The sequence below is a fragment of the Phalacrocorax carbo genome, chromosome 16 (assembly GCF_963921805.1).
Source record: "Phalacrocorax carbo chromosome 16, bPhaCar2.1, whole genome shotgun sequence".
NCBI classification, from domain to species: domain Eukaryota; kingdom Metazoa; phylum Chordata; class Aves; order Suliformes; family Phalacrocoracidae; genus Phalacrocorax; species Phalacrocorax carbo.
Genome location: NC_087528.1, coordinates 9,337,712 through 9,350,926, shown reverse-complemented (window position 1 = coordinate 9,350,926; position 13,215 = coordinate 9,337,712). Strand labels below are relative to the sequence as shown.

Here is a 13,215-nt window from a genome sequence, read left to right as displayed (position 1 = left end):
GGACAGCCATGGGGATAGCCACTGGCACAGTCCCGGGACCAAGACAGGTGCTGCAGAGCTGGCAGCCCTGGGCCAGGAGGGTGAGCGAGGGCGGGAGAGGATGTGCCAAGCAAAGTGAAGATGAAGGCAAAGAGGCCAACGTGGCCAATGGCCAGCTGGCGCCCGGCGCAGGCTGGGGAAGCACCCTGGGTGCTGCACAGCCCTGGAGGCCACGTGCATGGGTCAAAGCCAACTCTGCCCACAGAGCTGGGGATGGGTCCGTGCCCGGGGCAGAGCTGCCCGGCAGAGGAGATGAGTGCATCTGCTTACAGCCCAGTGCTGGCGTGAGTCATTGTCTGGGCTAAACGAAAACACGTGTCCAGCCTCTTACGGGCTCCTTACTCAGCTTGCGGAGGTGCCGGACAATGTAAACAGGGGCCAGGGGGACACAACAGATAGGATGGGACCAGCCTAGCTGGGCTCTTGGGTAGGCCCCTTTTTCCCCCAGCTCTCTGGATCGTAGGTCCTCCCACCCAACCGCATCCTGGCCATTGCAGGAACAGGACCCATCCCTCGCCCAAACACAGCTGGTCCCCACAGCGAGGCAGTGCCAGGGCAGGCAGGGGAGGCATAGGGGGCACAAGGCCAAAGGACCCCCCTGAACCACACCAGCTGGTCCCAGAACTGAAGCCCTGCCTACTGGCAGAGCTGCTTGAGGGGCCGGGCGGTAACAGGGACCCCAGATGCAGGGAGGCACCCCAACAGCCCAAACACACACTGGTATCAGCTGGGGGCTTGTGCCCACAGCTATGAGGCAGACACTTATCAAGCTGTGCCCCTGCCTGCTCCCTCCCGCACTGGGCACACGGTCCCTCCACCAGCAGCAGTGTCGCAGACACCCTGGGCTGCCAGGAAGTCACCCTGATATTGCACTGAACCTGTCCCATGGGGCTCCGGACAGCAGCCCAGTTCTGGGGGGGTAGAGAGGAGGAGGTCCCACTCCTGCTGGGAGAGGGTCCTGGCACTATGGCCACCCTGTACCCCACCAGCTGCCCGATGACAACTGGGTGCAGGGTCTGTGCCTCCAGATCTCCCCTGCTAAACTCCAGGGGCACCACAGAGCCAAACACTGGCCCTGGCCCCTTGCTGGTGTGAAGCTGTGCTGCCCTGCAAACTGGGGCAGGGGCTGGGCTGAGCTGGGGGGAGCATGGGCCAGGCCAGGAGCTGCAATCCTTGCAGTTAGCAGGGTGGGAAGGAGGCCCTGGGGGCTTGCAGATGCCCATGTTTTGCACTTTTCGCTCTGGAGACCAGTGCAAGTTCCTCCCAGGGACCACAGGCCGCTGCTGCAATTTCACAACACTGCTGGTGAGCTCGGGCAGGGCTCCCCAGCCAGCAAGGCCCCAGGGCTGCTGCAAATGCTTCCCAGCTGCTGATGGCTCTGGGAAGCCAAGCTGGTGCTTTTGGCTCTCCCTCCTGCGCCGAGCACAGCAGGTCTTGGAGCAGACACAGCTGCACCACCCACCGGCTCCCGACAGCTTCAGTCCAGGTCCTGGCTCTCTGTGAGCTCTGGGTCTAGAGGCACCTCTGGGGCCGGAGCCATGCACAGACAAGGCTGGGAGAAGATACGCAGCCAGCAAACCATGTATCTCCTTGGGGTGCAGGCTGGTAATGGCATGGGGCCAGGCACAGGGATGTGCCCACGTTACACCTGGCCCTGGCTGTTGGCCCCATCAGTTGCTTGGGGCCACACTCACTTCTCCCAGCCCCGGAGGGAGAGCCGCTATGCTGGTACTGCTGTGCCAGGAACAGCCCCAGCTGTCAGCACTTGAGGCTGCTAAAAGCCTCTTCCCTGGTGCTACTGGCAGTGTGGGAACTGCTGCATCCCCCTCGGAGGCAGGGGCAGAGGGACACCGCCACAGTCCCCTCCTATGTGAGACTTTGCCCAAAAAAACAGTGCCCAGGACTGCCTGTCAGCCCGGCTACCACCCCACCCAGCTTATGAGAAAAGGGAAGGAAAACCAGCTTCTGGGTAAAAAGCCTGATGAAATACCGTGTAACTATGTCATAGATGGCCCTCGCCTGCCCTTGCTGTGACGCCTGATGTCTGCCAACCCCTGCCCTGTCACCCTGACCCCAGGAGAGTCAGGAATGGGGCAGCATCTGGCCAATCATGCCCACAGGGATGCTTGTGCCCACATCTCTGGTGCATTCCCAAGTCAGGTGCTGGGGGCATGGAGACGAGGGAGGGTGGCCCCAGGACAGGCTGCCAGCATGGCTGGGCTCCAGGGCCCAGGTCAGACCCGTGCCCCCAGGTACCAGGAGGGGCCCAGTGTTCCAGCTGGACACCCCTTCTTCCACCTGGGCAGCACCACGCCATGGTGGGATGGCAAAGCAGAGCAGCAGAGCTGGGGCTCAGGCTCCTCCTTGGCTGCAAACCCAGAGCCCAGATGTCACTAAAGCCACCAACTCACTGCAGGTTTCTGTTGTAATTAGGGACTGGGAGCTAATGGCTGCACTGTGGGGCCTGCCCAGGGAACCCGTGCACAGGCGCTTTGCCATCTGCCTCCTGGGCTGAGACTCACAGCACCCTGTGGTGGCAGTCCCTTGCCACCAGGTGCCACTGCCGAAACACGTGCACCACACCTGCTGCAGCAGAGCCAACGCTTTACAGGAGATGCCAAGGCCAACTACAGACCTGGGAGCACTGCCCAGCATCCCGCGGCTGAGCCGGGGGTGCATGCCCGGCTAGGAGCATGGTGGCAGGGCCTGCCCCAGCAACCCTCGGCCTCCCTCACCCCTCTGGTCCAGTGCAAAAGTCGGTTAAATAAACTCAATGCCTTCATATTTCACGCTTCCGATCCTGGTCTCAGGTAGGAGGAAGCGCCCGTCCAGCGTGAAGGCCATGATGTAGCTGGCGATCTTGCCGTTGTCCTCTTCCGATTTCAGTGCTACGATGATCTGGTCGTCCGTGTCTGGGATGAACTTGAAGGAGGAGAAGCCATGGGTGGGGATTACCTCGCCCACACGTCCCACTGTCACGTCCCCGAAGTCCTGGGTGGAGCTCAGCAGCAGGTTGGTGCCTCGCCGCTCGTCCGCCTTCTCGTTGTATCGCTCGTGGCTGGCGCGGCGTGGCAGGAAGAACCAGCGCTGCAGAGTGTCGCTCCAGGAAGCCGACTCATGGATCAGGTAACCTGCGGCAGGGAGCGGCGTCTGATGGTACGTGGCAAACAGGGCACCCGCCAGGCTGGGGTGGGACCTTTCCCCGCTCCAAAAGATACTGCAGCCAGGGAGGCTGCAGCCCCATGCAGGCAACCACTGCAAATGTTTCTACCTCCCCCTGCCCCGCTGCCCGTGCAGCAGCTCCCCAATTCCTCCCAGAGCCACTTAGGGACACCCCAGCATGGCCTCCTCTGCCTGGGGGCCTGGCTGCCAGGTACAGCACCGGCTGAGCCACCCTCCAGCCGCTTATGGCACAGACAGAGGAGAAAACTGACCAGGGCAGGCTCTGGCCTCTCCACCAGCACATGGGGAAGTCTCTGGCCTCCAGCATCCTTTAAATCTCACACCAATCCCAGTATCTGTGGGGAGGGAGACCCCAGCCCTGGAACCCGCAGAGGGTGTGGGACACGGGGCAGCAGGAGGGCGCTCACTCAGTACCTGGGGGTCGGATCCCTGCTGCAGCCCTTAGCGCGTTGTAGTTTGCCACCCAGTTCTCATGGCCCACGTCGCCCTTGTAACCGACGACCTTCACCCACTCGGGGTTCTCATTCACCACCTCCCCCGTCGTCGTGGTCCACTCCTTGCCCAGTCCCCCTACGTAGAGGTGCTCATCCTTTACCGCCAGCCACTCTGCCTTGAAGCCTGCAGCAGAAAGAACGGCACAAGCGGGGATCAGCCAGCACACGGACATCAGACTGACCCCCACTCCCCCGAATGCCACACCAGACAGCCTGGTGCTGGGCACAGCCTTCCCCTACACAGCCAGCTGGTCCCAGGCAGGAACTGCCTCCATCCTGGCCAGGTTTACGGGGTTGTAGAAAAGGTGCACCCCACCCCAGCAAGCCGCGAGGACCCAAGGGCTTCACTACTCTGCATCTGCAGGGTGGGACAGGAGAGCTCACCTTTCCCTACTGTGCCGTCCCCATCTGGGAGGATCACCCAGGGCACCACCTTGTTGCCCTCAATCTGGTAGACCACTCCTGTCCGGTCGTCCACAGTGTACAGCTTCCCATTGAAGACAACCAGCTCAGAAAGCTCCATGCCCCTGCCCTTCTCAGCCAGGTGGGATTGCAGCATGCTCTCATCTTTGTCCCACTCCACCGTCACGCTGTCCCCGCTGTCCGACAGGACCAGGTAGCCCTTCTTCAGGTAACTGAACCAGGTGTGCTCTGCAGAGCCTCGGGACTGCGTGTCCAGGTCCGCAATGACTCCAATGCGGTAGCGCACACCCTCGGGGTTTTTCTGGGGTGGGGACAGTGGGTAGGTGTCATTGTAGCGGTCCCCTGCCTGTAGGCTGAGCTGCCAGTTGCGAGGGTTGGGTGGACCGTGCCGCGCTGGGGAAGAGCGGTGGAGGCAGAAGAGCAGCAGCACAAACCCCACGCAGGCTGATGACACCACGATGGCCCTCCAGCGCAGTCGGAAGCGGGGATCAGCACCCTTGGTCATGGACGCGAGGACAGGCAGACCACCCACGCTGATCCGGAGGGGGCTCATAGACTCATGGCAGGGCGGGATGGGCATCAGACTGGGGGCAAGGAGAGCCTGGTGGCAAAGAGGGGAGGAGGCAGGTCAGAGAGCTGGAACTTGGTGCTGCACTGAATTCAGGGGGTGGCAGGGTACAGCAATGAGGGAAAGGTAAGGGGCTCCACCCCCCTCCTGCAGCAGAAGAAAATGTTACTGCCTCATACAGGGAAGAGCCAGCTCACCAAGGGGGCTGCTTTGCTCCTGGAGCCACCCTCAGCCCCTTCTCACCCCTGTCCCTGCATTCCCAGACCAGAATGAGCCCCAGCACATTGGCAGACATGCACAACCTTCTCAGCACCTCTACCTGTCCCCAGGTCTGCAGCAGCCCAGGTAGGGAGCCGAGGCACCCTGCCTGGGGCGAGCCCCTGGGACCTGCGTTGGGGTGTCCTCCTGAGCAGTGCTCCCGCATGGCCCCAGTGAAGAAGGAGGTTCCCCTCAGGTGATGAGGATGACCCTTGCTGCCTCCAGAGCAGCTGGTTGGCCTGGCCCAGCTCTTGCAGCCCCCAGGAATTGGCCCTGCTGGTGAGCGGTGAGCATGTCCCCAGGCCCCATGGGGACACAGGGAGACACGTGGCAGCTCCGCCCGAGCAGGATGCCAACGTCTGAGCAGGAAGCACAGCACCCAGGTCCAAGGGACACACACACTGATCTGCCCAGCCTTATAGTAATAGCAAACCCCACCCGGTCCCCCCAGCCAGGCCTGCCCATGGTCAAAGGGTCTTCTCCGGACAGGACTCATATGTGGGTACCTTCAGCCCACCCAGGGATGTGCCCACCTGCAGTGCCTCTCCCTGCCACCTCCCTCCATGCAGCACAAGGGATGTGGCAGCTCCCCGGGGTCCCGCAGATAGGCACTCCAGGCTGTGTGGGATGCAGGGAGCAAGCAGCTCCCCAGGACTAGAAGCTGCTCCAGCACCACCCACTCTCACCCTGTGTCATGCAGCACCAAGCAAGGACACCCCGCTAGACAGTGGTCCCCCAGCCGGGGCTGAGCAGGGGGGTTCCCAGCCACTGGCCCAGGGCTGTCCCCAAAGGGTCAGTTGTCCCCAAAGGGCCGGTCACCGTCCACAGCAGGGCCCCGGGCCTGGTGCTGGGCAGGGGCCGTGCTCCCCGCAGGCAGCCGTGCGGTGGGGCTCTCAATGTGCCTTTCAGCAGCCCAAGGTGCGAACAGAGGCTGCATTGAGTGTGGGGGGCCGAGCCCCGGGCAGGCGGGTGCGCTCCCAGCCGCGGCTGGGACACCGGAGAGCCCACAAGGGACGGCTGCTCGCCCCGGGGCCCCGCTGCAGCGGGCGACGGACCCCGCAGGGTGGGGAGCGACCCTCCGTCCTGCCGGGACACCATAGCATGACCCTCGGCGGGGTGCACCGGCCCCCACCGCAGCTGTAGGGACCCGAGCACGGTCACGGGGACCACCAGCCCCCGCCCCGGGCATGGACCCGGGAACACCCCGGTTCCACTGGGCGAGCCCTTGGGGACCCTCGAGCCCCTTCCCCGAGCGAGCTGCCGGGAAGGCAGCGCACCACCCGGCCTCAGCCGGGTCTTAAGGACCCTCGAGAGCCCCCGCACATCGGGCACAGCCTCCGGGACCCCTATGCTCCCACCCGAGCAGGGTGCGCGGGGCCCGCGGTGTTCCCGCCCCAGCCCGGCAAAGACCCCCGTGCTGCAGGCCCAGCCCAGCCTTAGTGCCCCAGGCTGCTGCCCGGGCCCCCCGGCCCCCCGCCCCGGTGTCCCTGCTCACCGCGGCGCCGCCCGAGCGCAGCCGCCCGCCTCCCCCGCTGCCGCCGAGCGCAGCCGCCGCCGCCGCCGCCTACAGCTCCCGGCAGGCCCCGCGCGCCGCCACGGTAACCGGCAGCGGCCAAACCACGGCGACAGGAACGAGAACTACAACTCCCGGCAGCCCCTGCGCGCCGCAGAACACGCCGTACTTCCCGCGGCGCCGCGGGGGCTGCTGGGGGATGTAGTCCGCTCCGCGGCCTGCTCCGCGCCCGAACCGGGCCGGGTCCGATACGGGCCGATCAGCCCCGACTGGAGCCGACCCTCTCCGCGCACGGGCGGTTGGAGCCCAGCGGCTTTGGGCCGCGGTGTGGCGGCTGAGCCGGCCCTGCGGGGTTGTCCCTCCTGCGGCCCAGCCCCGGGTGGGCCCAGCCCAGCTGCTCAGTGAGCATGACCCCGGTGCCGCCCCCGGTGCTGGCAGGTCGCAGCCCCCGTTCCCCCTGCCACGCCTGCGGTGTCCCAGACGTGCCCTGTGGCCCCACCACCACTTGGGGTGCGGGGACAGATCCTGCCCAGCGCGGTGGGACACGTGTGCATGTCTGGCTGCCAGCAGCCACACGCAAAAGGCCCATCCCCAGTCTGGGCTGGGCCGACTCCGGTGCCCCCGGGGGCTGGGGAATGGCTGGCGGCTGTCCCAGCGTGAGGCAGGGTCCTGCCCCGGAGCGGAGCTGCGGCTGCCAGGGTCCCAGCCCCCCACGCCAACTCCAGCATCTGGAGACACTTCCCCGCATGTGCCGCCTCCGCTCCCTGACCTCGGGCCAGCACTGGCCATGGCCATGGGCCCAGCGCTGGCAGGCGCTGGGAGCACACATGGTTAACACCAGCTGCCTGCGCCGCTGGGCTTATATCTGGCAGTGGGAGGGCTGCGCGCCTCGTCCTGCTCCTCCGCTGCCTCCTTTACTTTATAAAAAGTGCATTTCCGCCCGGGCTGACGGAGAAGAGGGTGTTGGAGTAGGAGGCAGCCGATCTGCTGCGGGCAGGCTTTGCCCCGTGCCTGGGGGCAGGCAGGGCAGCATCGGGGGATGCTCTAGGGAAGGAAAGGCAGCGCCAGGAGGGAGCAGCCCTGCCCTGGAGGTAGGTGAAGACAGATTTGGGGGGAGGGCGTCCTGCAGGCCTGGGGACCAGCACCCTGGTGCTGCACCTTGTTGTGTACCCATCTGTGGGTGCTGTTGGCAATGGGTGCTGCAGAATCGGGGTGGACTCACCCAGGAGGTGGCTGTGCCTTGCTAGGCACACCGGTGCCCTGTGGCATGTCCAGCAAGTAGGACCCATACCTCCTCCTGCTCTGGGTGAGGGCCCTGCCCTGCCTGCAGAGGGGGTGGTGGGGACCCCAGGTCTGAGCCTTGGGGTCCTCTGAGGGCACAGCCCAACCTGCAGCAGCTCTGGGAGGACAAAGGCTGGGAGAGGGTTAGTGCTGGATATTGCAGCACAGGCTGGACCCTGTACAGATCCACTGCGGCTCCCACAGCCCTGCCTCAGCCGTGTGCCCAAAAAAGCCATTTCCCACAAGCATGTCAAACCTAGAGCTCAGCCACTCCTTGGCATGTCTCTGGGGGACACAGTGGCTGCTGGGGTCCCCAGCATATCACCTTGCTGGTGCTGCAAGAGCTGGAGGGCTGCAACCTCCCTGTTTGTCCTTGGCTGCAGCTGCCCCATGCAGCTCCCACCCTGCAGCCCACCAGGTCTGTGCTGTTCTGGGGGTGCAAACAGCTCTGCAACTGTCCCAGCTGCTGCAGCAAAAGGCGGGGGGAGCCAGCCCACCAGCATGTCCCAGGACACCAGAGGCATCCCAGCTCCAGCTGCTGTGGCTTGGGGAGGGCTGTATCTACCACCCTGTGTGGTGGACATGCAGGTCCTGCTCCCTCCATGCTGCCCCACTGCTCTGAGCCCCCTCATCCCTCCCCTGGGGTCTGTTCTTGTTTCATGCTGGTCTTTATCACCGCCTGGAATGTATTTCAGGATGTTTTGACTTGCAGTCCCAAGGCTTTAGCAGCCACTAAATTTAAATCTCCAAACCACTCCTGGAGAGCATCCAGCCCTGACAGGAAAAACAGCGTCCCTTCAGCAAGACTGTATACGGGCACCACTCGCCCCACGCGCCTGCGGCGTGCTGGGGGAGACATGTGCTCAGAGGCGTGCTTGCCTCCATTTCCAGCCCTACAACAGCCTAGGAAGCATGCTGCCTTTCTCAGTGGGAATTTCCTGGTGAAGGATCTCTTCTCCTTGCGGAGCAGTTGCCTGCAAAGCTGCGTTTTCCCCAGGGCTTACCCTGCTGCGAGTCCCAGGGGAATATCTGGTTTGATGGTCCCATTGCTGAGGGAAAGCCACGAGCTTCCCAAAACCCTGGCTGGCTGCATGCCATGTTTACTGGCATGTGGCTGGCACAGCTGGAGGCCAAGCAGGGTGAAGAGAACCAGTGCCAAGGCTCCCTTGGATAGTATCTGCTCACAAGCCCCTGGCTGGGCAGCTCCATTGCTCTATCCCTGTGTCCACTTCTGCTCTGCCTGCAGAGTGGAGTGCAGGCAGGCACCAGGCCAGGGTGCAGGCAGGGAGGATGCAGTGTCAGGCTGCCTGTGTGCACTGCCCACAGCCCAGCCTCTCCCCATACCCAGCAGCGCCAGTGACACATGGTGGGGGGATGCCAGAGGCGAGGGAGACACAGTCACCTGGGAAGTGCATGAGGGGATGGGCCATTTGCAGAGGGTGCGAGCAGCAGGAAAGCCCTTTGGAGTCTTTCCCCATCCCTCCGCCCCTTCCTGGCCCCAGAAAATATGACTCATAAGCTAGGCATCCATCCTGGCCTTAAACACCCTCCGCACCCACTGCCAGAGCACGCCCGCCTGGACCCCGCCAGCCCCCACACTTGGGGGACAATGGCAACAGCCTGCCTGGAGGCTGGCCCAGCCTGGCGATCACCAACTGGGGACCCCAGTGCTCGGAGAGCAGGTGTTCACCAGAACATCAGGATTCTACCCCAAACTCCTTCCCCATGGCCTGGCCCACCCCCAGGTCACAGGGCTGTGCTGTGCAGGACCCTTTGCCCCTTGGGGCAGGTGCTCCAGGATCCCGGCAGAGCCCGCGCAGAATGGCCAGACAGTGCTGGGGGAGGCTGTTTCGGGAGGGGAGAAAGGCAAAGACCGTACCCCTTCAGGAAGGCACCTGACCAAGACAGAAGCCTGGCGAGCAGCCTTCCACATCCCAGCGCTGCAGGGTATGGGACCAGGCAGCCCATACCTACAGCCATGTGCCCACCCAATCGTGCCCTGGTACCACCTTGGACCCTGCTACCATGGGATGCCGAGCGGCTGGGCAGTGCCGTGTGTGTGTTTGGCCATGGCTGCCCTGGCACCTCTGGAGCTGCAGGTCTAGGTGCTGTGTGCCCAGCCCCACGCCTCGAGTGGATACAGCTGTGATAAGGCAGAGAAGGGCAGTGGAGCTGCCCAGGTTGGGCCATGGTGCCACTGGCTACTGCAAATATTAGCTTTGGCTGCACACAGGTTGTAGACTCCCAGAAAGGTTTCTCTCCATGGTGGCCAGCTCGGGCTGCCAGCCCACATCCATGTCACCAGAGAAGTGGGTCTTGTCTCCTTGCAAACCCTCAGACCAAGGGCCCAGGCACAGGGGTGGGCGCCAAGGGCTGGCAGTTCCTGGGGCACAGGAGTGCCTTTCAGGGGGTCTGCACACCAGGCGTCCTTGTACACCCTGGGGAGGGAGGAAGGATGCAGATCGCCTCCCCAGGCAGGGCTGGGGTCTCCCACAACAGCCAGGGCTGCACCCCAATATTTGCCCCACAGCATCTGGAGCTGCCTGTAATTTTCCCAGGCACTGACACCCTGACTTGCGGCTCTTGGGCATCCATGGGAGGCAGCTGGAGCCAGGCTGAGTAGGAACAGTAGTGTTTGCCCCAGGGCTTGGACAGGACTGCTCCACTCCACCGTCAGCTCCCCAGGTAAGCCACTCTTCCACTCATGCCAGAGCTCTGGGGGCTGCATGGCCCCACCTTCCAGCTTGTTGGTGAGCCCAGAGCCCCTGCACTGCCGCAAACGTGGGTATCCCCAGGTGCGCACTGCAGTGTCATCGAGGCACAGAGCCCAGCTAAAAGCAGCTATTTAGGTACAGATGGTCCCTGCAGCTGCAAGATATGTTTGTGCCCATGCTGCGGGCGCCGCTGCGGAAGGGCTGTTGCAAGAGCAGACTTTTGGGGCTGGAAGCATAGCTGTGTCCTGCGCAGGGCTGTGTGGTGCACCAGCTCCTGTCCCAGGGACAGCGCAGGGCACAGCCAGGCTGGCGTGGCACGGTGTCTCCACAGCTCCTGGCATCTTGCAGGGCATTGCCACAGCATGGAGGGGCTTTGGGCGCTCCGTGTCCTGCTGCTTTCCTGCCTGCTGCTGCCCTCCCCCATGGGGAGCCAGACCAGCCCCAGCCCTGACTGGCGTTTGCAGACAGACCCCGAGGAGGCACCATCCCAGCACCACACTGCCAGGTGAGGGGACCCCGGCGACAGGGCAGCCCTGGCACCACAAAGAGCCCCGACCCCCACCCATAGCTCCATGTTGCACTTTGCTTTCTGCCCTCCCCAGGGCCACACAGGAGCAGAAGGCTGGCAGTGCCCAGGAGGGGCTGCCCCCACGACCCCGCTGCGTCCGCTGCTGCGAGCCACCCGAGCAGCGCTTCTACCCCCAGTACCAGCCCCTGCCTCAGATCAACATGACCATCCTGAAAGGTGAGGGCTGGCAGGGCCCCATGCTGTGGCACTGCCCGTGGCCACTGTGGCCAAACATGCAGCCTGGGCACCCCATGCCACCATGAGCCTGCCTAGTCTACCAACATCACACCTGGACCAGCGCTGCTCGCTGGGGTGCCAGTCTCACACAAACTGGGAGCAAGAAGCTGGGGCTGGTGCCTGAGGTCCAGCACCCTGCATGGGCAGAGGAGTGCTGGGCCCGAGACACCCCAGGGCATGAGCTGCTCCTGCTCTGGTGGCCTCTGGGCAGCAGCTTTGGAGGCAGCATCAGAGCCCAGGGAGGGGGCAGGGGTTGGGATGGGGGGGTCCCTGCTGTCTCCATCCCCTTCTGTCAGGCAAAGGGGCTTCCAGGGCACTGGGTTTAGGGGTGGCACCACCTCTGACAGCACAACTGTCCCTCCTGCTTTGCCCAGGTGAGAAGGGGGACCGTGGCGAGCGAGGCATGCAGGGCAAGTTTGGCAAGACAGGGGTGGCTGGTAGCAGGGGCCACACAGGGCCCAAGGGACAGAAGGGCAGCATGGGTGCCCCGGGGGAGCGCTGCAAGAGCCACTATGCCGCCTTCTCGGTGGGCCGCAAGAAACCCCTGCACAGCAACGACTACTACCAGACCCTCATCTTTGACACGGAGTTTGTCAACCTCTACGACCACTTCAACATGTTCACGGGCAAGTTTTACTGCTACGTCCCTGGGATCTACTACTTCAGCCTCAACGTGCATACCTGGAACCAGAAGGAGACATACCTACACATCATGCGCAATGGGGTGGAGGTGGTGATCCTCTACGCCCAGGTGAGCGACCGTAGCATCATGCAGAGCCAGAGCGTCATGCTGGAGCTGCAGGAGCAGGATGAGGTTTGGGTGCGGCTCTACAAGGGCGAGCGCGAGAATGCTGTCTTCAGTGATGAGTACGACACTTACATCACTTTCAGCGGCCACCTCATCAAGTACAGCGGGGACCCCTGAGCACCTGCTCCATCCTGCTCCCCCTCCCCTGGAGCGGGTGTCCAAGGAGCCCTTGCTGCCCCTCCACCCAGGGCATGCCACCCATCATTAAGCTGTTAGCCCTTATATGTGCCACTACCCTCAGCAGCTGCATGAGTGTGTAAATACCCCCACACCCAGCTCCTCAAGGCCAATTGGATGCACCTGGAGGAGTCTGAGCCATTTCCAGGCCCTGTTCCATTTGTGACCCAGGAAGCGGCTGCCCAACTAGGGCAGGCAGAAAGCTCATCCCTACCTGCACGTGCTTCAGAGCTGGGTTTGCTGGGACACAGGCATTAGTGGCACTTACTGTGAGCTGGCACCAGCTGAACGGGTTTGACAGCCAGTGCCTTGGTGTGAGGCAGCACAGACACGTGCACTGTGTTCCTTCCCTGCCTCGCTCACCTTGTGCTGTGCTCTGCAGGCTCCTTCTCCTGGAAAAGGGGCAGAGGGTCCTCAGAATCCAGCAGGAAAGGCAACAAAACCACTAAGGGCCCCTCTTTCCTTCCACAGAGCTGCGTCCCAATGGCGTGGCTTTTGCAGCATGGCACTGGGTACCCTTTGGGCTGACACATCTCCCAAGCACTCCCATGGGGGAGCAGATTGCATCAGTTCCCCTCTGCAAGGCCCCGTCACAGTCCCCCCTTGCCGCAGCCTCTGCTCAGTGCTGAGGAGGGGCTGGCTCCCTGCTGGCAGCCCTGGGTGCGGGGCCTTTGGCCTTAGCTGCTTCCTTCTCAGCTAGATTGTCTGCTGGCCAGGCTTTGTATTTTTATAGATGCAACAGCAGAGTGGGGCCCACGGCAGTGTGCTGCCCCCTGTACAGCTTCTGACCACAATAAACACCCCATGATTTTGAGTCCTATTCCTACTTTCAGTGTGTCCTCTTGCTTTGTGTGTGTGTGTGGCTCTGAGCATCTCAGGGCAGGTACCCGCTCCTGGGGTGCAGGGGCTCCCCGGGAGCCATGGGCTGGCATGGTGCTGCTGAGCTGGTGGT

The 13,215-nt window shown here is 63.4% G+C and overlaps 2 protein-coding genes across 3 annotated transcripts; one reads left to right on the top strand and one right to left on the bottom strand.

Annotated features, from left to right (window-relative positions):
• Positions 1-2,626: 2,626 nt before the first annotated feature.
• CANT1 (calcium activated nucleotidase 1) lies at positions 2,627-6,601 on the bottom strand. Its single transcript, XM_064467051.1, has 4 exons — positions 6,461-6,601; positions 4,101-4,740; positions 3,637-3,840; positions 2,627-3,170 (listed from the first exon to the last, which is right to left on the bottom strand). The coding sequence occupies exons 2-4, from the start codon at positions 4,717-4,719 to the stop codon at positions 2,800-2,802; spliced, it is 1,194 nt and encodes a 397-aa protein (XP_064323121.1). The 5' UTR covers positions 4,720-4,740; positions 6,461-6,601; the 3' UTR covers positions 2,627-2,799.
• A 565-nt stretch (positions 6,602-7,166) lies between these two features.
• C1QTNF1 (C1q and TNF related 1) lies at positions 7,167-13,090 on the top strand. 2 transcript variants are annotated; one of them, XM_064466969.1, is made up of 5 exons: positions 7,167-7,569; positions 10,318-10,444; positions 10,805-10,978; positions 11,076-11,218; positions 11,653-13,090. In XM_064466969.1, exons 3-5 carry the CDS (start codon positions 10,836-10,838, stop codon positions 12,201-12,203), a joined length of 837 nt encoding a protein of 278 aa, XP_064323039.1. In that variant the 5' UTR covers positions 7,167-7,569; positions 10,318-10,444; positions 10,805-10,835; the 3' UTR covers positions 12,204-13,090. The 2 variants fall into 2 exon arrangements, with proteins under 2 accessions (XP_064323039.1, XP_064323038.1); XM_064466968.1 differs by having other exon boundaries at positions 7,173-7,569; positions 10,822-10,978.
• The last annotated feature ends 125 nt before the right edge of the window (positions 13,091-13,215 follow it).